The sequence below is a fragment of the Coenobita brevimanus genome, chromosome 69, assembly GCF_032717465.1.
Source record: "Coenobita brevimanus isolate Jiangsu-jjx chromosome 69, ASM3271746v2, whole genome shotgun sequence".
NCBI classification, from domain to species: domain Eukaryota; kingdom Metazoa; phylum Arthropoda; class Malacostraca; order Decapoda; family Coenobitidae; genus Coenobita; species Coenobita brevimanus.
In genome coordinates, this window is record NC_137022.1 from 2,500,766 (window position 1) to 2,521,250 (window position 20,485).

Consider the following 20,485-nt stretch of genomic DNA (forward strand, 5'->3'; position numbering starts at 1 on the left):
TGTTTATCTTTATTACCCAAAGGCTGTTCCCATAAGTGTGCAGAGTCTAAGGGTGCACTGACTTTTGATGTCTTGTATATCGTCCCTGAAGGTGAGTCTAGTGTCATATGTCACTTCAAGGGTCTTAGAGGAGGGCACGTGTGAGGACAGGGAAGCTAGGACAGAGGAGCGGCTGGACAGGGGTGTGAGGACAGGGGAGCTAGGACAGGGGAGTGAGGACAGGGGAGTATCTGGACAGGGGAATGAGAGCAGGGAAGTGTCTGTGTCTGGACAGGGGAGTGTTTGGGTTCGTGTGTCACTTTAAGGATCTTAGAGGAGGGTAAGTGTGACGACAGGGGAGTGAGGACAGGGGAGAGTCTGGACAGGGGAGTGTTTGGGTTCGTGTGTCACTTTAAGGGTCTTAGTGGAGGGTAAGTGTGAGGACAGGGCAGCGTCTGGACAGGGGAGCGAGGACACAGGAGTGTTTGGGTTCGTGTGTCACTTTGAGGGTCTCAGTGGAGGGTAAGTGTGAGGACAGGGCAGCGTCTGGGTTCATGTTGGCTGCTGGTGATGAGCGTGGGGTGGAGATTTTGACGAGCAATTTTCAGTCTGTCCTCTACCCATGTCTGAAGTGTGTTAAGGTGGTCATGTTGCAGTGTGCAGGCTGTGTCTACGATGTGGTGTGAGGTTGCAATGGTAAAGCCACCTGCACGAGAGACAATGTGTGTGGGTGGTGGGGGTACATACTGATTCAGATATCATGCACAAATTTTGTTACACAGCCACTAAGTATTTGAATATTGCACAGCATTTTTCCAAGCACCACCAAAGCTTTGTTGAATATATTTCTGTGGTAGTAATCCAAGTGAAACATGTAAATATAGTGTTTTGTATTATATAACAATTACATCACTTTTCACACAGCATTTATTATTGTATTAACATTTACAAAATACCTTGAAAACTGTCCAAAATACTTTCACTATTATCACAAAATTCAATAAATATTTTTGCTTCATTCACTTCTCATGTATTTGATATTTCACTGCCCACCTACTGTGATGCCAATAAGCCGGATAGTAAAGACAGCAAGGTTGACAGACACAAATTTCCTCTCTAATCGCTTGAGGGTGACGTGGCAGTAACTGAGAAGTGAGAGTGACACAACTGCGTCCACCAAAAAGGAACATTCGGTTTAAAACACTGACACAGACAAAACAGACAGTTATATTCCCTGGGGGGCTGCTCTTTCCCCATCTAAATGTACACATATATATTGCCCAATGCAGAGGGTTAATTCTAAATTGAAAACCTGTGGAGAGTGTCAGGATACCAAGCGTAGGACAAGAGCGTCAAAAAGTACCTGCAAATTAGCCATCTTTATATTTTGAAACAACAGATCATGAAAACCATCTCTAGTAAAAGTTGCAAAAATCTGTCATTGATATATATACAATTTGTCAGCCATCGTGACAGGAAGAACTTCAATTCACCATCACCCACACTGCAGTAGGTCGGGGCGAGTAGATTTGAACAGAACATCATGATTATGTGACAGCCACGCATCATTTAGTGCTGCAGTGGTGAGGTGGGTGTGAAATACTCTTTTGTGGTAGGTGGTGGCGGCTATCATCCACTCACTTGATGTAGTGCTGCCTACATCTTCCTTCACCTTTATCATTCTTTTTCTTTGTCTGCCCTCTTCTCTTCCTATTTCTCCCATCTTTACTGTCACTTTTTATTAATCTTCTTTCTTTTTCGGGTGGGTTTACATTGAGTGACAAGCCTAATGGTTTTCTGTAAGCTAGGAAACCATTTACAACGCTGGGTGGTAACCATACAACCAACCCATACGTGTTCCCAACGTGTCAACACGTGGACTGGCGCAGGGTTAATTCTCCTCCCAGTAAAACAACTAAAAGACAAACGGCCACCCCTTATGGGATTATGGCGTCTGGCTATGGAAAGACAGAAAGACAGAAATACTCAGTTTATTCAGAAAGATTTAATCTCAGAAAAGAAAAAAATATTGCATAAACGGTCATCGTGAAATCATCAGTCAAGTAGTTTTATTTATTTTGGAGCTGTTGTGCATGTTTGGCAATTTTAGGTCAATCAGTCCAGGATCCAACATACAAAGTCGTGGCAACAAACACTGGTAACTAGAATGAGAACAAAACTAAGAAGAAACAAAGGAAAACCAAAAATTTTCCCTTTCCAAAATGTAAAAAATGAATCACTGAATTGATGGAGTTAAGTTGCATATGTGTGTTTCTTTGATTGGTTAGTACATTTCATCAGCAGAGGTTTGGGTGATATCCTTGTCTTAGGCGCTTGTGTGTGTGTTTATGAGCAGTTACATATTATTACGCGCAAGCGAAGCGAGCAAGCATAGAGAAGCGATGTTCAGGCTACTATACGTTCAGCTGAGAAATGAGCGGCCTGACGCGACCCTGCCCAACCCAACACGACACAGCCCAACAGCGATGGTTTTCAGAGGCTAATAACTTTTCTATTATGTGGGATAGAGACGAGATTCTTTCAGCAGGGAGCAGATGCATTCAGTTTCGTTTTTAGCAATATGTTTTCTCATGAGACCAGAGAAGCTTCTTGAAATCTCAGCTTTCCATGGGAATGTACCGAGGGCTTCAGTTGACATGCTCCACTATGAAAGATTTCTTGTTGTAACACTATGTTTTCTTGCATGAATTCTAACAATTAGATACCTGATATTTTGCTCATAATTTTACATGAACGTTTTTTCTATGTTTAGGAGGTGAAATCAGCTGGGGTAATTGCCCTATTTCTGGGTTTTATCATTCGATCAATAGCCAAGAGTTTACCGACATAGTTCATTGACACGGCAAGTTGGGAACAGAGAACTGAACATTGCGCGTGTGGTAAATGCTACGGAACCTCACTACATGCACACCCAGAGAGAAAACATTAGACACAAAATTTAAACTCAATTATTCTTCTGTTATTGTTCAACTACCACTCAAGAAATTTTGAAAGTTTACAAGATGAACTTATAATGATAGACATATGTACAAAAGCTCGCTTGCTTGTCACGCCTCAGGAAACGCACTTTACTGGTAGGGTAAGGGCCAGATGCTAGCTTTATCTTACTTCTGTATCTTTATAAATAGGTACCAGATATCTCAAGGAAATTACGGTGCTATCCTTGTCTCAGTCGTTTTTGTTTGTGAAGTGGGTAATATATTTCGAGTAACAAGTGATGTCTCTTTACACTGCACCTCTCCTGCCTCCTCAGCCTCCACCTGAACCTTCTTACCAGCCTCCTTTCCATCATGGTTAATGTCGACAAGGGTTAATATAGACCCTTGATAGTGACCAGCGGTGGATTTTCATACTCCACCTTTCCCCTCCTCCTCAGCTTCCACCTCCACTTACACCTCCACCTGCGTCTCCTCCTCAGCTTCCACCTCCACTTACACCTCCACCTGCACCTCCTCCTCAGCTTCCACCTCCACTTACACCTCCACCTGCACCTCCTCCTCAGCTTCCACCTCCACTTACACCTCCACCTGCACCTCCTCCTCAGTCGCCTCCTCATGATGGTTAAGTTCTACGTGGATCAGTTAATAGAGGTCTTCGAGGGTGACCATTGACGGCTTTTCATACTCCGCCTCGCCTTCCCGCTCAGCCGTCATCTCCATCTGCACCGCCTCCTCAGCCTCCTCCTCGTCCTGGTTCAGTTCTACGTGGTTAGGCAGGTTCTCGAGTGATGTCTTGTTCTCTCTCCCATTGAGGAGGATCGGGAAGCGCCTCTCCAAGCCCACGCCATACCCGACACTCTGGCCTCGCAACAACCTGGGGAGAAACGAACCTAAAACTTTTACTCTAACTTTATCAGGATTTTCGCCCTTTCGCAGCTTACTTCACGTAGATAAGGATCAAGAAAAGACTATATCCTTATTACACTTCCTCGTGACTAGCACCATAATATAATGTTAATCTAGGGGTACATCTCAGGATTCAAGATCGAGAGATGGCAATTTTGGACCAAGTTAAAGTAGAAAGAGTATAACGTATTTGCCAGATACACAGGTCTGGGTAACAATTAACTATTGTTCCTAGATCGGTTTCTTTACTGTAATTTTGTCACTTTGATATTCTCTTTGATGTATCTCCGAAGCTAACTTGCCTCTGTAGCTGTTTGAGTGAAGACAAGCAAAAAAGTCACCATAACCTTAAACTTGGCAACTAATATCAATGATCAATTTGTTTCTCGCATCTTGTCACCTCAGTATTCACTCCAGTTTGAATGAAGAGCGTCTGGTAGCTGTCTGGGTAAAGGCAAACGTATATACAAACCATCTTATACAGGACTGAAGGTTAGGAAGACCGTTAAATACGTTACCTCGCCCCCAGCACAGCGCCCACCACCACCACCACGAACAACACGCCGCCCAGTGCCCACGCGCCCGTCGTGTTGACAATCAGAGCCAGTGGGTGTTCTGGGGTGATGATCAGGAAAATCTAGAAAGAGGAATAGATGAAGAACAAAGGTGTTTAGTTTAGGTACACTCACGAGCCACGGTTTCTGCTCACCCGTTGATAATTACACCACTGTTTGGAAGGAAGTCTGTCTATCTATTGACAGACGCCTTAATCCCTTATACGGGGTGGCCACAAACAACTCGCCTCCACGTCACCCTGTCCCCAGCCATTTCACTGCCCTGCTCCCAATTCACACCCTCCTCTCTCATGTACCTCTCCACTCCATCCCTCCATCTCATCCTTGGCCTTCCCCTCCCTCTCTCCCTCTTCACCTCGCTCACATACACTCTTCTCGTCAGTCTCTCACTCTCTATCCTCTCCACATGGCTAGAATTTCTCTCGAGCTGAAGCAGGCACGGAAAAGAATGAAGGATAGTCAAACATACTGAAAAAATAATGGAAAATATAGTCTACTCTGCTGGCACATACAGGAGGGTAATGTCACGTGAACATTAGGCACAGAACTGCTGGGCTGCGGTTGTCTGTGATCTGGAGTGCAGCGAAAAACAATGCAAGTCTGAAATATTTAATTCAAGAATGAAAATATTTAGCTGAGGATCAGAAGCACGAGACTTATTTGTTAATGCGTCACTGAAAAAAAATAAAAAATACGTCTTTCATTTCTAAACAGTTATTTTCTGGGAATTTTAGTGAACGTTTTTTGAAAATTAAAACAGATGACGACTATGAAACTTGTCATCATAGATATTCACTAATTCCTTGAGAGAGAGAGAGAGAGAGAGAGAGAGAGAGAGAGAGAGAGAGAGAGAGAGAGAGAATTAGTAACACAAAACCGATTATTTCAGATTATCCCCCCCAGGTGAAGAATGACATGCGGTGAGGAATGACGTATTGTGGAATGGCGTGTGGTGTGGCATGTGGTGTTTTGTGGTGTGGTGTGGATTGGTATGGTGTGTTGTGGTATAGCAGGGTGCGTGATGGTGCGTGATGTGGTGTGGGGTGGATGGATATGATGTGATGTGTGGTAAGAACGGGCGAGTGGTGTGGTGCAGCGTGGTACGGAAGGGCGTGTGGTGTAGTAGGGCATGGTGTGGTGTGGTACGTACTTGTGGGTTGCCGCAGGAGGTGTGGAAGGGTGTGGTGGACTGGTTAAGCACGACATCAAGAGGACTGTCCACCAGGATCGTGTTGCTCTCAAGTGACGTCCGGTTGTGACACATGAACCCCTCCAGAGCGTCACCAGCCCAGGACCCGATCACGTTACGGTCAAAGTTCACTGGCCCCGTCACCTCCACCTGTAAGGCCAGATGGTTAAAACAGATGGCCGGCAGCTGGGTATGGTCACCTCTGTCTTTAATATCACCTCAAAGTACGAGATCTTTAAGCTGAAAGTGACTGTGGGAGCAAAAATGTAAATCACTTCCATCTGTAAACACAGCTTCGTAAAATAAACAGTTGGTAGTTTAAATAAAGCAGTCAGCTCATCCTACATGATAAAATACATAAAGGAGACTATATACTGCTGAAATAAAACACAGAATTATTGCTTTAAAACAGAAACCTTGATTTCCTGAGTTTTTTTTTCCTGATCTGAATGAAATAGTCTGACCGTAGCCTTTATGGAACGCAAATTTGTCATTCTCACCTGCAAGACGAAGTGAATGAAAGTGACGAAGATACAGGGCTTCAGTCTTTCTCACACTCAGTCTTTCACACACTCAGTCTTTCTCACACTCAGTCTTTCACACACTCAGTCTTTCACACACACAGTCTTTCACATACACAGTCTTTCACATACACAGTCTTTCTCACACTCAGTCTTTCACACACTCAGTCTTTCACACACACAGTCTTTCACACACACAGTCTTTCACACACTCAGTCTTTCACACACAGAGTCTTTCACACACTCAGTCTTTCGCACACACAGTCTTTCACACACACAGTCTTTCACACACTCAGTCTTTCACACACTCAGTCTTTCACACACACAGTCTTTCACACACACAGTCTTTCACACACTCAGTCTTTCACACACAGAATCTTTCACACACTCAGTCTTTCGCACACTCAGTCTTTCACACACACAGTCTTTCACACACTCAGTCTTTCACACACACAGTCTTTCACACACACAGTCTTTCACATACACAGTCTTTCACACACAGTCTTTCACATACACAATCTTTCACATACACAGTCTTTCACACACACAGTCTTTCACACACTCAGTCTTTCACACACACAGTCTTTCACACACTCAGTCTTTCACACACACAGTCTTTCACACACACAGTCTTTCACACACACAGTCTTTCACACACTCAGTCTTTCACACACACAGTCTTTCACACACACAGTCTTTCACATACACAGTCTTTCACACACACAGTCTTTCACATACACAATCTTTCACATACACAGTCTTTCACACACACAGTCTTTCACACACACAGTCTTTCACACACTCAGTCTTTCACACACACAGTCTTTCACACACTCAGTCTTTCACACACACAGTCTTTCACACACTCAGTCTTTCACACACACAGTCTTTCACACACTCAGTCTTTCACATACACAGTCTTTCACACACACAGTCTTTCACATACACAATCTTTCACATACACAGTCTTTCACACACACAGTCTTTCACACACACAGTCTTTCACACACTCAGTCTTTCACACACACAGTCTTTCACACACTCAGTCTTTCACATACACAGTCTTTCACACACACAGTCTTTCACACACTCAGTCTTTCACACACACAGTCTTTCACACACTCAGTCTTTCACATACACAGTCTTTCACACACACAGTCTTTCACACACTCAGTCTTTCACACACACAGTCTTTCACACACTCAGTCTTTCACACACACAGTCTTTCACACACTCAGTCTTTCACACACTCAGTTTTTTTTTGTGCACTGTCTTTCGCACATAGTTTTTTTTTTCGGACAATTTTTTCTCACACTCACTTTTCGCACTCAGTTTTTTGCGCACTCAAAAATTAACGCACTCAGTTCTTCACACACTCACTTTTTCACACTCAGTTTTTTGCGCACTCAGGTTTTCATGCACTCAGTTCTTCGCACACTCACTATTCTCACACCCAATTTTTACACACAGTTCCTCACGTATGCAGTCTGTCGCACACTTAGCTGTTCGCACACTCAAATTTTCTCACACACTGTCTTTCGCACACTTAAAAATTAGGTCAACAATAAGGTAATTGATAAGGTCATCAATAAGGTCATTAATAAGGTCATCAATAAGGTAATTAATCGTAACAATAAGGTCATCAATAAGGTCATTAATCTTAACAATAAGGTCATCAATAAGGTCATCAATCTTAACAATAAGGTCATCAATAAGGTCATCAATAAGGTCATCAATAAGGTCATCAAGAAGGTCATCAATAAGGTCATTAATCTTAACAATAAGGTCATCAATAAGGTCATCAATAAGGTCATCAATAAGGTCATCAACAAGATCATCAATAAGGTCATCAACAAGGTCATCAATGAGGTCATTAATCTTAACAATAAGGTCATCAATAAGGTCATCAACAAGGTCATCAATAAGGTCATTAATCTTAACAATAGGGTCATCAATAAGGTCATTAATCTTAACAAGGTCATCAGTAAGGTAATCAATCTCATCAACAAGGTCATCAATAAGGTCATTAATAAGGTCATCAATAAGGTCGTCATTAATAAGGTTATCAATAAGGTCATTAATCTTAACAATAAGGTCATCAATAAGGTCACCAATAAGGTCATGAATAAGGTCATCAATAAGGTCATCAATCTCAACAATAAGGTCATCAATAAGGTCATTAATCTTAACAATAAGGTCATCAATAAGGTCATCAATGAGGTCATTAATCTCAACAATAAGGTCATCAATAAGGTCATTAATCTTAACAATAAGGTCATCAATAAGGTCATCAATGAGGTCATTACTCATAACAATAAGGTCATCAATGAGGTCATTAATCTCAACAATAAGGTCATTAATAAGGTCATCAATAAGGTCATCAATGAGGTCATTAATCTCAACAATAAGGTCATTAATAAGGTCATCAATCTCATCAACAAGGTCATCAATAAGGTCAAAAGGACTCACACACACACTCACCTTGAACGCCCTTCGATCGAGCCTGCTAAAGACATTGTCCTTGATCGTCACCGCAATATCGCCGGCCGCCACCAGCCCCCCCGTCCCCACACGCCCCACGCGACACCCACGCACCTCAACGCTCTCCATGTCACTCTGCACAAGGCGATGAAGAGGGGCAAGATTGGCACTATCCTTGTCTTTACCGTCTTTGTCATCGTCATTGCTGCTGCTGCTGTCTTCATCGTCACCATTGTCATCATCATCATCATCGTCATTATTTTTATTATCGTTCTCATCATCATCATCATCATCATCATCATTATTATCATCATCATTATAGTTTCCATCATCATCATCATCATCATCATCACCATCATCATCATCATCATCATTATTATCGCCATCTTCATCATCATCATTATCATCAATCCCATTTAAGATGGAGTGGGAAGGAACAAAAACAACAACAACAACAACAACAACAACAACAGAGCTCCTGGTAAAAGTGACCCCATGTAACCATCCACTCATCGTACTAAGGAAGAAAAATAGTAAGCCTCCCTCCTCTCTATAAAGCAATCAACTCTTTTTCTCAGTCTTATTTTTCACCTAGAATAAAACCCGCCAATGCTCAGTCCAGCGCCTTAGTCTCTTCTTAACACCATTTCCTAAGCTACTTATTTTGCTTATTACACCTTACTGTCCTTCGTGTTAAATAAATACGTCTAATATCGCCATACACTGCATAGATAGAATGCAAAAGGGTAGTAACCCATAATAAATCGCTAAGGAAGAGGTGTTAGGGAGCTACCTTAACTGACGAGAATACTATCTATCTATCTATCTATTGCCAGACGACTCAATTGCGTAAGGGGTGGCCACAGACAAATCGCCTCCACGTCGCCCTCTCCCATGCCACTTCACTGCCCTGCTCCCAGCTCACACCCCACTCTCTCATATACCTCTCCACTCCATCCCTCCATCTCATCCTTGGTCTCCTCCTCCCTCTCCACTCCATCACTCCATCTCATCCTTGGCCTCCCCCTCCCTCTCCACTCCATCCCTCCATCTCATCCTTGGCCTCCCCCTCCCTCTCCACTCCATCCCTCCATCTCATCCTTGGCCTCCCCTTCCCTCTCCACTCCATCCCTCCATCTCATCCTTGGCCTCCCCCTCCCTCTCCGCTCCATCCCTCCATCTCATCCTCTTTGTGTGAAAATTCGGGAAGAGATTTTGAGAGAGTGAGTGAGGCTGCGTGTGTGAGTGTTGGGTGAGTGTTGCGTGTGAGTGTGGTGTATTGTGGGAGTGTTGAGAGACAGAAAGCATGCGAGTGTTGAGTTTGAGAGAGACGCTGAGGGAGGTTGAGTGTGAGTGTTGCATGCGTTGCGTGAGTGTTGAGAATGAAACTGAATGAGGTTGAGTGTGAGTGTTGCGTGAATGTTGAGAATGAGAGTGAAACTGAGTGAGGCTGAGTGCGGGAGTGTTGCGTGCGTTGCGTGTGTCGAAAATGAAGGTGAAACAATGAGGTTGAGTGTGACAGTGTTGCGTGAGTGTCGAGAGTGAGATTATTACAACTGGGGGTGGAACTGAGTGAGACTGAGTGTTGCGTGCGTTGCGTGTGGTGCTGAGTGCGTGCTGACCTGATGAGTGAGGTTGAAGGCCCCCGCTCCGACCGTAGTAAAGGTGGAATTAATTAGGCTGAGTCCATTCCAGGTGTGCACGTGACGCTTGCTGAGTGTGACGTAGCCTTCACTAGCCACAGACCCCTCCACCACACCCACCACACTCTTCTCCAGCACTATGTACCGCATCTGAGGGAGGAGAGATGGAGATTAATAACGCACAGATGAGAATAACAAACTACACAATGACAGAACAATAACACACACTACACAATAACACACACTACACAATAACACACACTACACAATAACACTACACAAAAACACACTACACAATAACACTACACAATAACACACACCACACAATAACACACTACACAGTAACACACACTACACAATAACACACTACACAATAACACACTACACAATAACACACACTACACAATAACACACTACACAATAACACACTACACAATAACACACACTACACAATAACACACACTACACAATAACACACACTACACAATAACACACTACACAATAACACACACTACACAATAACACACTACACAATAACACACACTACACAATAACACACTACACAATAACACACACTACACAATAACACACACTACACAATAACACACTACACAATAACACACACTACACAATAACACACACTACACAATAACACACACTACACAATAACACACACTACACAATAACACACTACACAATAACACACACTACACAATAACACACTACACAATAACACACTACACAATAACACACTACACAATAACACACTACACAATAACACACACTACACAATAACACACTACACAATAACACACTACACAATAACACACTACACAATAACACACACTACACAATAACACACTACACAATAACACACTACACAATAACACACACTACACAATAACACACACTACACAATAACACACACTACACAATAACACACTACACAATAACACACACTACACAATAACACACTACACAATAACACACACTACACAAAAACACACTACACAATAACACACACTACACAATAACACACTACACAATAACACACTACACAATAACACACTACACAATAACACACACTACACAATAACACACTACACAATAACACACTACACAATAACACACTACACAATAACACACACTACACAATAACACACACAATAACACACACAACGTTAATTTAAGGTAAGGATGACCACTCATTCTTCCCTGAGTAGCATTATGTGAGTAGTAAACCCTAACCACCCCTCCAATGGAAACCCTCACAGGCTTCACTCGTAAACCACTAGGCTACCAGGCGTCATTTAGTTACATGGTTACCACCCAGCGTAGTAGATGGTGTCCCGGGTACTGTATGAAAAATAAATCGCCAAGGAAGAGGAACTACGCTTTCTTCACTCTAACTTGGCCAAGATTTTCGTCCTTTTTACGTCGCTTATTCACAGAAATGACAATACTACGGCTCTACATTCTTTCCATAGCACTTCTTCGTGACTAGCATCGCATTAATCTATAGTTGCAACTCTGAATTTTAAAAAGATGACAATTTTTGGCCAAATTTGAGTAAAATGGATAGAGGAAGCCCGCTGAGTTAAGCTCCAAGTTAAGCTCTAAACGAATATCTAAGTTAAGCTCTAAGTTAAGGTCTAAGTTAAGCTCTAAGTAAAGCTCTAAGTAAAGGTCTAACTGAAGCTCTAAGTTAAGCTCTAAGTTAAGCTCTAAATTAAGCTCTAAGTTCAGCTCTAAGTAAAGTAAAGCCAGCTCTAAGTAAAGCTCTAAATGAAGCTCTAACTTAAGTAAAGCTCTAAGTTAGCCTCTAAGTTAAGCTGTATATTAAGCTTTAAACGAATCTATAAATTAAGCTCTATGTAAAGTAACGCTCTAAGTTCAGCTCTAAGTAAAGCTCTAAATGAAGCTCTAAGTAAAGCACTAAATAAAGCTCCAAGTTAAGCTCCAAATGAAGCTCCAAGTCAAGCTCTAAGTTAAGCTCTAATAAAGCTCAAAGTAAAGCTCTAAATGAAGCTCAAAGTAAAGCTCTAAATGAAGCTCTAAGTAAAGTGAAGCTCTAAATGAAGCTCTAAGTAAAGTAAAGCTCTAAATGAAGCTCTAAGTAAAGTAAAGCTCTAAATGAAGCTCCAAGTTAAGCTCTAAATTCAGCTCTAAGTAAAGCTCTAAACGCAGCTCTCCACAATAAAGTCTGCGGGATCTGCCACCCACCTGCTCAATCCTGTGTAAGAAACCCGCTCTGATGGTGTCCACGGAGCTATCTTTGATTCGAAAGCCTCCCCGGGTTCGATCACGCAGGAACTTAGACGGCACTGAGGTGATGTTACAGCTGACGATGCCCACACCTGCAGACATACACGCTGCACATCACCATACATCACCATACACCACCATACACCACCATACGTCACCATACATCACATTATTTTCTATCACCATACATCACATTATTTTCTATCATCCACCATACATCACCATACATCATCATACATCACAATACGTCACCAGACATCACCATACATCATCATACACCACCATACGTCACCATACATCACTATACATCACATATTAATTGTCTATCATCCACCATACATCACCATACATCACCATACATCACAATACGTCACCACACATCGCCATACATCACCATACATCATCATACAGCACCATACGTCACCATACATAATCATACATCACCATATATCACATTAATTTTCTATCATCCACCATACATTACCATACATCACCATACGTCACCATACATCACCATACATCGCCATGCATCACCATACATCACCATACATCATCATACATCACCATACACCACCATACGTCACCATACATTACGTCACCATACATCACTACACATTACATATTTCTATCATACACCACGCATCACATACATCACCATACAACACATACATCACCAAACATCACATACCTCACCATACATCACCACACATCACCATACATCACCATACACCACCATACGTCACCATACATTACGTCACCACACCACCATACATCACTATACATTACAATTCTTCACCATACATCACCATACATCATCATACATCACCATACGTCACCCCATACATCAACATACGTCACCATACATCACATACATCATACGTCACCATACATCGTCACCACACATCACCATACATTACATATTTCTATCATACACCATGCATCACATACATCACCATACATCACATACATCACCATACATCACATACATCACCATACGTCACCATACATCACCACACATCACCATACATCACCATACATTACATTACGTCACCACACATCACCATACATCACCACAAATCAGCATACATTACAATACGTCACCATACATTACCATACAACACCATACATCACCACACATTATCATACGTCACCATACATCATCATACATCACCATACATCACATACATCACCGTCCATAACATATATCACCATACATCACACACATCACATACATCACCATACATCACATACATCACCATATATCACATACACCACCATACATCACATACATCGCCATACATCACATACATCACCATACATCACACACACCACCATACATCACATACACCACCATACATCACCATACATCACATACATCACTATACATCACATACATCACATATTTTTATCACACTCCATACATCATCATACATCACATCCATCACATACATCACATATCTTCATCATCACATCACATACTTCTAACATACACGTGTATATCATTTCACCACACAGCCACATAATATCTATCTGTACTTAGCTATACTGATCTCTCTCTCTCTCTCTCTCTCTCTCTCTCTCTCTCTCTCTCACTCTCTCTCTCTCTCTCTCTCTCTCTCTCTCTCTCTCTCTCTCTCTCTCTCAAAATGGAAGATGTTGCGTGAAATATATTGATGTGATAACAACTTGAAGCACGAGAAGAGTTGTGAAGGAAAGACACTCCCACGCCCTTGCATGTGATATTTACATGTGATTTTTATATGTGATAGCAATATAATATGTACATGTGATATTTATATGTGATAGCAATATGAAACACACAACAAGGGAGAATGGGAAGGAAGGATATCTGACGCTCGCGGAGGAATGAGGTAAGCGGCAGGAAGGACAGTGTGCTGATAGGAGAATATTGTCGAACTTTTACTGTGCGATAATTTCAATTCTAAAGCCTAGATTCAAGCTCTTAAGATCAAATTCCCTCTCTTAGCTATGATTTGTTTACCTACGGAGGACAAAGAGGGAGCAGCATCTTCTCATGTCATTTGTTCTTCTAAAAACGAGTCTTTTAGTGCAGACAGTTGTGATTATTGCAGGAAAGACATGAAAATGCAGGTTCTTCTCGTGTCTCTCGCTGTTGCAGACAAAAATAAGAGGAAAACGGAAAGTAATTTAAAAATGCTAGTTTAGGCAGGGAGTTACGACATGATTTTAAATTGTTTATCTTGTGGCGGGATTTTCAAACATATTTACGATGGACTGCTCGTAGTAACTTAGATTTCTCTCTGTAGGAGGAGCTAGACATGGAAAAATTATGTACTCTCCTTATCCTGTTTTTCCTGTTAAAGCAAATGGACTCTCATTATTATTTTCCTCTCGTAATCATTCTACTTCTCTCATTCAAAAGGCGCAGTTTGTGTGTGTGTGTGTGTGTGTGTGTGTGTGTGTGTGTGTGTTGCGTGACTGGCAGGAAACACTGATTACTCTCTCGTTTTCCTCTCACTCTTGACAAAACATACCTCAGCCAAGATTTGAATTCTTACCAGCAAAAGTCTTGAAGGCGCTGAGTTTGGAGGGTGCCGTGGCTTCCGGCGTGGACTCTAGGGTGAGGTTGCCGCCGTGCCACACATCCAGCGCTGCAGAGGGGGCTTCGTGCCACGCCTGCATGAACGAGCTGGTTATGTGCACACTCGTTGCGTTGACCAGCCGTACATACGTGCTCGTCAGCGTTGTGTTTAGAAAGGGCGCCATCAGATCCCGCGTCAGTTGCACCGCCTGTAGGGTTAGGTTAGGTTACGTTGGGATGGGTTAGGTTAGGTTAGGTTAGGTTGGGTTTGGGTTAAGTTAGATTAGGTTGGGTTAGGTTGGGTTAAGTTGGCTGGGTTGGGTTGGGTTGGGTTAGGTTAGGTTGGGTTGGATTGGGTTGGGTAAGGTTAGGTTAAGTTGGGTTAGGTTAGATTAGGTTGGGTTAGGTTGGGTTGGGTTAGTTAGATTAGGTTAGGTTAGGTTGGGTTGGGTTGGGTTGGGTTAGATTGGGCTAGGTTAGGTTGGGTTAGGTTTGGGTTAGTTGTATGGCCTGTCGAGTTAATGTGTCTAAAACGTCAATTCTCAATCTAATGGGCAGTCAATTATTAGTTTTAAGTCATGAAAAAGAGCAGTTATAGTTTTTAGGATCGTAGGCTTAAACCTTAAATCACAAATGCAATGAAAGACCCTGGTTTTTGACGGTCATTTATGGAACGCCTGTGATTATTAGTTTTGGTTAGCCTGCATCCCACATTAGAGAGTGCAGTCAGCAACGGTACAGAAACACCAGACATATTCCTTCATCGTCACCTTCTTCAGAAATAATCGTCAAAAATGCAAGCCTGCACTCCACCTCCCGATTTCAAGTTTAAACATAGGAACGGTTAATTTACAGTTGAATAAAACCGCCTATTTACACCACATAATGAAGGTGCAAATATCCAATGTCTATTTTTTATCACTCTTAGCATTTCAAATCACGCAATGTACACAGTTAGAGAGCTACATTTGAAATCAGCTCTTTCTTCATATGCACGACTCTGGGTATACGCTTAACACCCCGTTCCATGAGGCCCAGCAGTCCTCCTCCGTACTGTGCACTTCCTCATGTCACCACTTCGGCGCTAACACCTACCGTCCATATTGAATACACGCTAGGGCTGTCTCATACAGGACTGGTGTACTGGTATTAGCGGGGGTGTTTTTACATGTCGGCGGGTCTTTGGTACATCAGTAAAGTGTGTTTCAGCGAATTCAAATAATTTAAACTGTCCCCGACCCTAATGGAGACTCGAACCCGCGTCCGCTGGAATAGTAAGCCACCCCTCTACCGACTGGGCCACCGCCTCCCCCGAATCACGTATTATTAAACATTACTTTCACTGCCTCCAGATAAGGGTCCCGAGACACTTCTGCTTCTATCCCAGTGCAATGACATCTATCCAGTGCTGACGTCATCCCGGGGGCGAGTTTAGGACAAGTGACATCAGCGTGAGGTCAGGGGGCCGTGTGACGTCACTACCCCCCCCTCCCTCTGCTTACAGCCGCTGTCAACACGAACTTCAAACCGAGGGTGCATAAGTGTGAGCAAGGCTTTGATTACTGAGTGGCATTTTTGTAACAACTGTAATTCTTGGATGTGCTAAACCTACACCCCACATTACAGGGTGTGACAGAAAGCTAACACATTACAGAAAGCTAACACATTACAGAAAGCTAACACATTATAGAAAGCTAACACATTACAGAAAGCTAACACATTATAGAAAGCTAACACATTACAGAAAGCTAACACATTACAGAAAGCTAACACAGACAGAAAGCTAACACAGACAGAAAGCTAACACATTACAGAAAGCTAACAGACAGAAAGCTAACACATTACAGAAAGCTAACACATTATAGAAAGCTAACACATTACAGAAAGCTAACACAAACAGAAAGCTAACACATTACAGAAAGCTAACACATTACAGAAAGCTAACACAGACAGAAAGCTAACACAGACAGAAAGCTAACACATCACAGAAAGCTAACAGACAGAAAGCTAACATAGACAGAAAGCTAACACATTACAGAAAGCTAACACAGACAGAAAGCTAACACAGACAGAAAGCTAACACAGACAGAAAGCTAACACATTACAGAAAGCTAACACATTACAGAAAGCTAACACAGACAGAAAGCTAACACAGACAGAAAGCTAACACATTACAGAAAGCTAACACATTACAGAAAGCTAACACATTACAGAAAGCTAACACATTACAGAAAGCTAACAGACAGAAAGCAAACACAGACAGAAAGCTAACACAGACAGAAAGCTAACACAGACAGAAAGCTAACACATTACAGAAAGCTAACACAGACAGAAAGCTAACACATTACAGAAAGCTAACACAGACAGAAAGCTAACACATTACAGAAAGCTAACACATTATAGAAAGCTAACACATTACAGAAAGCTAACACATTACAGAAAGCTAACACATTACAGAAAGCTAACACATTATAGAAAGCTAACACATTACAGAAAGCTAACACATTACAGAAAGCTAACACATTACAGAAAGCTAACACATTACAGAAAGCTAACACATTACAGAAAGCTAACACATTATAGAAAGCTAACACATTACAGAAAGCTAACACATTACAGAAAGCTAACACAGACAGAAAGCTAACACATCACAGAAAGCTAACACATTACAGAAAGCTAACACATTACAGAAAGCTAACACATTATAGAAAGCTAACACATTACAGAAAGCTAACACATTACAGAAAGCTAACACAGACAGAAAGCTAACACAGACAGAAAGCTAACACAGACAGAAAGCTAACACATTACAGAAAGCTAACACATTACAGAAAGCTAACACAGACAGAAAGCTAACACATTACAGAAAGCTAACACATTACAGAAAGCTAACACATTACAGAAAGCTAACACATTACAGAAAGCTAACACAGACAGAAAGCTAACACATCACAGAAAGCTAACACATTACAGAAAGCTAACACATTACAGAAAGCTAACACATTACAGAAAGCTAACATATTACAGAAAACTAACACATTACAGAAAGCTAACACAGACAGAAAGCTAACACATTACAGAAAGCTAACACATTACAGAAAGCTAACACATTACAGAAAGCTAACACATTATAGAAAGCTAACACAGACAGAAAGCTAACACATTACAGAAAGCTAACACAGACAGAAAGCTAACACAGACAGAAAGCTAACACATTACAGAAAGCTAACACAGACAGAAAGCTAACACATTACAGAAAGCTAACACATTACAGAAAGCTAACACATTACAGAAAGCTAACACATTACAGAAAGCTAACACATCACAGAAAGCTAACACATCACAGAAAGCTAACACATTACAGAAAGCTAACACATTACAGAAAGCTAACATATTACAGAAAGCTAACACATTACAGAAAGCTAACACAGACAGAAAGCTAACACATTACAGAAAGCTAACACATTACAGAAAGCTAACACATTATAGAAAGCTAACACATTACAGAAAGCTAACACATTACAGAAAGCTAACACATTACAGAAAGCTAACACAGACAGAAAGCTAACGCATCACAAGCGTAGACAGAAAGCTAACACAGAGAGGTAACACATTCCTATCACCAACTTATGCTTTGAATTTGTCATTGAAAAAACGGGGACTTTAATCACACCTTTGCGTTCCCGGTTTTAATTAGACAACGCTACAGGTGTGGAGACCGTAACACCTCTTCCTTGGCGATTTATTTCCTATTATAAGTATGTTTTTTTCCTTCTAATTGATGCAAACTCTATTAGTATTAAAATTATGGAAATACTGTATAAGAAAAAATTAACGTGCAATATACAAAATAAATCACTTAGGAAGACGCGTTAGGAAGCATGTGCCAAAGAGAATATGGCCAGTAAAGTCATTGCCAGGACCTTCCTTAACTCTTTCTCTTCAGCGATTCATTTTGCATTTTATTTATACCCTCTTAACATGAGCATATGTTTATATCAATAACGTAATGTATTATTGGTGACGTGAGGTGCTAACCCCCCCCCCTCACTCCTATCACCATCTCGTCCTCTACCGTTGCGTGAGATTCAGCCTGTGTGTGTGTGTGTGTGTGTGTGTGTGTGTGTGTGTGTGTGTGTGTGTGTGTGTGATTTTTTGGAGAGTCAGCCCCTCACCAAATCAAAAATTCCCAAATCGCAATGAGAGGTAATGAGAAGTAGATGAGGCTTTGATATCTTAGTACATGTTCTGAAATCGACTCTCATCCGTAATGCAATATTTGGGGAGCGACACCCCCAGCCCCCCCTCCCAAAAGTACAAGCGGTCAGGAATAGGGGAAAGTGAGCACATGGAAATCAGCGAAATCAGCATACATCTCGCTGGCTTCAGTATGCATTTTTCATTATTATTATTGTTATTATCATTATCCATCATCCAATCCTACGTTGCCCCTACGCTTCTCATGGGGCAACGTAGGATTGGATGATGGATGGATGGATGGATCATTATTTATTTATTTATATATTACGATGGAGAAGGAGGAAGATTACAAAAAGGTTTAGTAATAAGACCAAAGCCAGTAACACCCACCACTCACCTCGTAGCCTCCAAAATCACACTTGATGGTAAGTTTGGACCGCTGCTTCGAACAGCTGCAGTAGGACGCCATGGTCGAGTTCTTTGGTGCAATCTGGGGGCATTTCACCACCACCAAGGCCTCGCCACACACCGCCACCGCCACCGCCACCGCCAACACGAGCAGCAGATGACGGCGACCCCTTCCACCTCCACTGTAACTCCTCCTCCCTCTTCTCCAGCCCGCCATTTCCCCGACAACCGATCCGAAGCGTACCGAACCGAAGCGGGTCGAACCACCAGCCATGCCCAAACACCCCGCTCTTCTCTCTTGCCCACTCTCTCCTCTCTTTGTCTCTCTCTCACTTCTCCTGACCTACTGTCTTATCCCGCAGCACTTTTCTCTTAAGCCCTTAACCTTTAATGTGATGGTGTCTCTGTTCCTCTTTTTCGAAACTAGCTGAGACACTTAAGCTCAGTTTAGAACCCCAACAACATGCCCTCCTTTCCCAACCTACTGTTCCACCACACCTCTGTCTTTAGCCTTCAGCCCTTCACTACAATAGCATCTTATTTTCACACCTTCAAGTGATCTGGTCTAATTAACCTAGCCTCGAGCCCCTGAAGGGTTTCTATAGGAGGGTGTGTTACCCTTTCTGATATTGTTCTTGTTACCGCTAGGCTATGATGCTTCTTAGCCTGCGAGGGACCACTAGCAGCGAAGGCAGTTCTGTCACGACCACTTTCACGCTTCTGTCTATCTATTGCCAGACGCCTTAATCCCGAAAGGGGTGGCCACAAACAAATCGCCTCCACCTTCACGCTTAA

At 42.1% G+C, this 20,485-nt stretch overlaps 1 protein-coding gene across 1 annotated transcript; it reads right to left on the reverse strand.

Moving 5' to 3' along the window:
- Positions 1–3,581: 3,581 nt before the first annotated feature.
- LOC145406038 (uncharacterized) lies at positions 3,582–19,964 on the reverse strand. The gene is made up of 8 exons (XM_080277226.1): positions 19,680–19,964; positions 15,060–15,291; positions 12,478–12,611; positions 10,234–10,404; positions 8,612–8,746; positions 5,571–5,759; positions 4,364–4,482; positions 3,582–3,813 (listed from the first exon to the last, which is right to left on the reverse strand). Exons 1-8 carry the CDS (start codon positions 19,962–19,964, stop codon positions 3,582–3,584), a joined length of 1,497 nt encoding a protein of 498 aa, XP_080133352.1.
- Between the last annotated feature and the right edge of the window lie 521 nt (positions 19,965–20,485).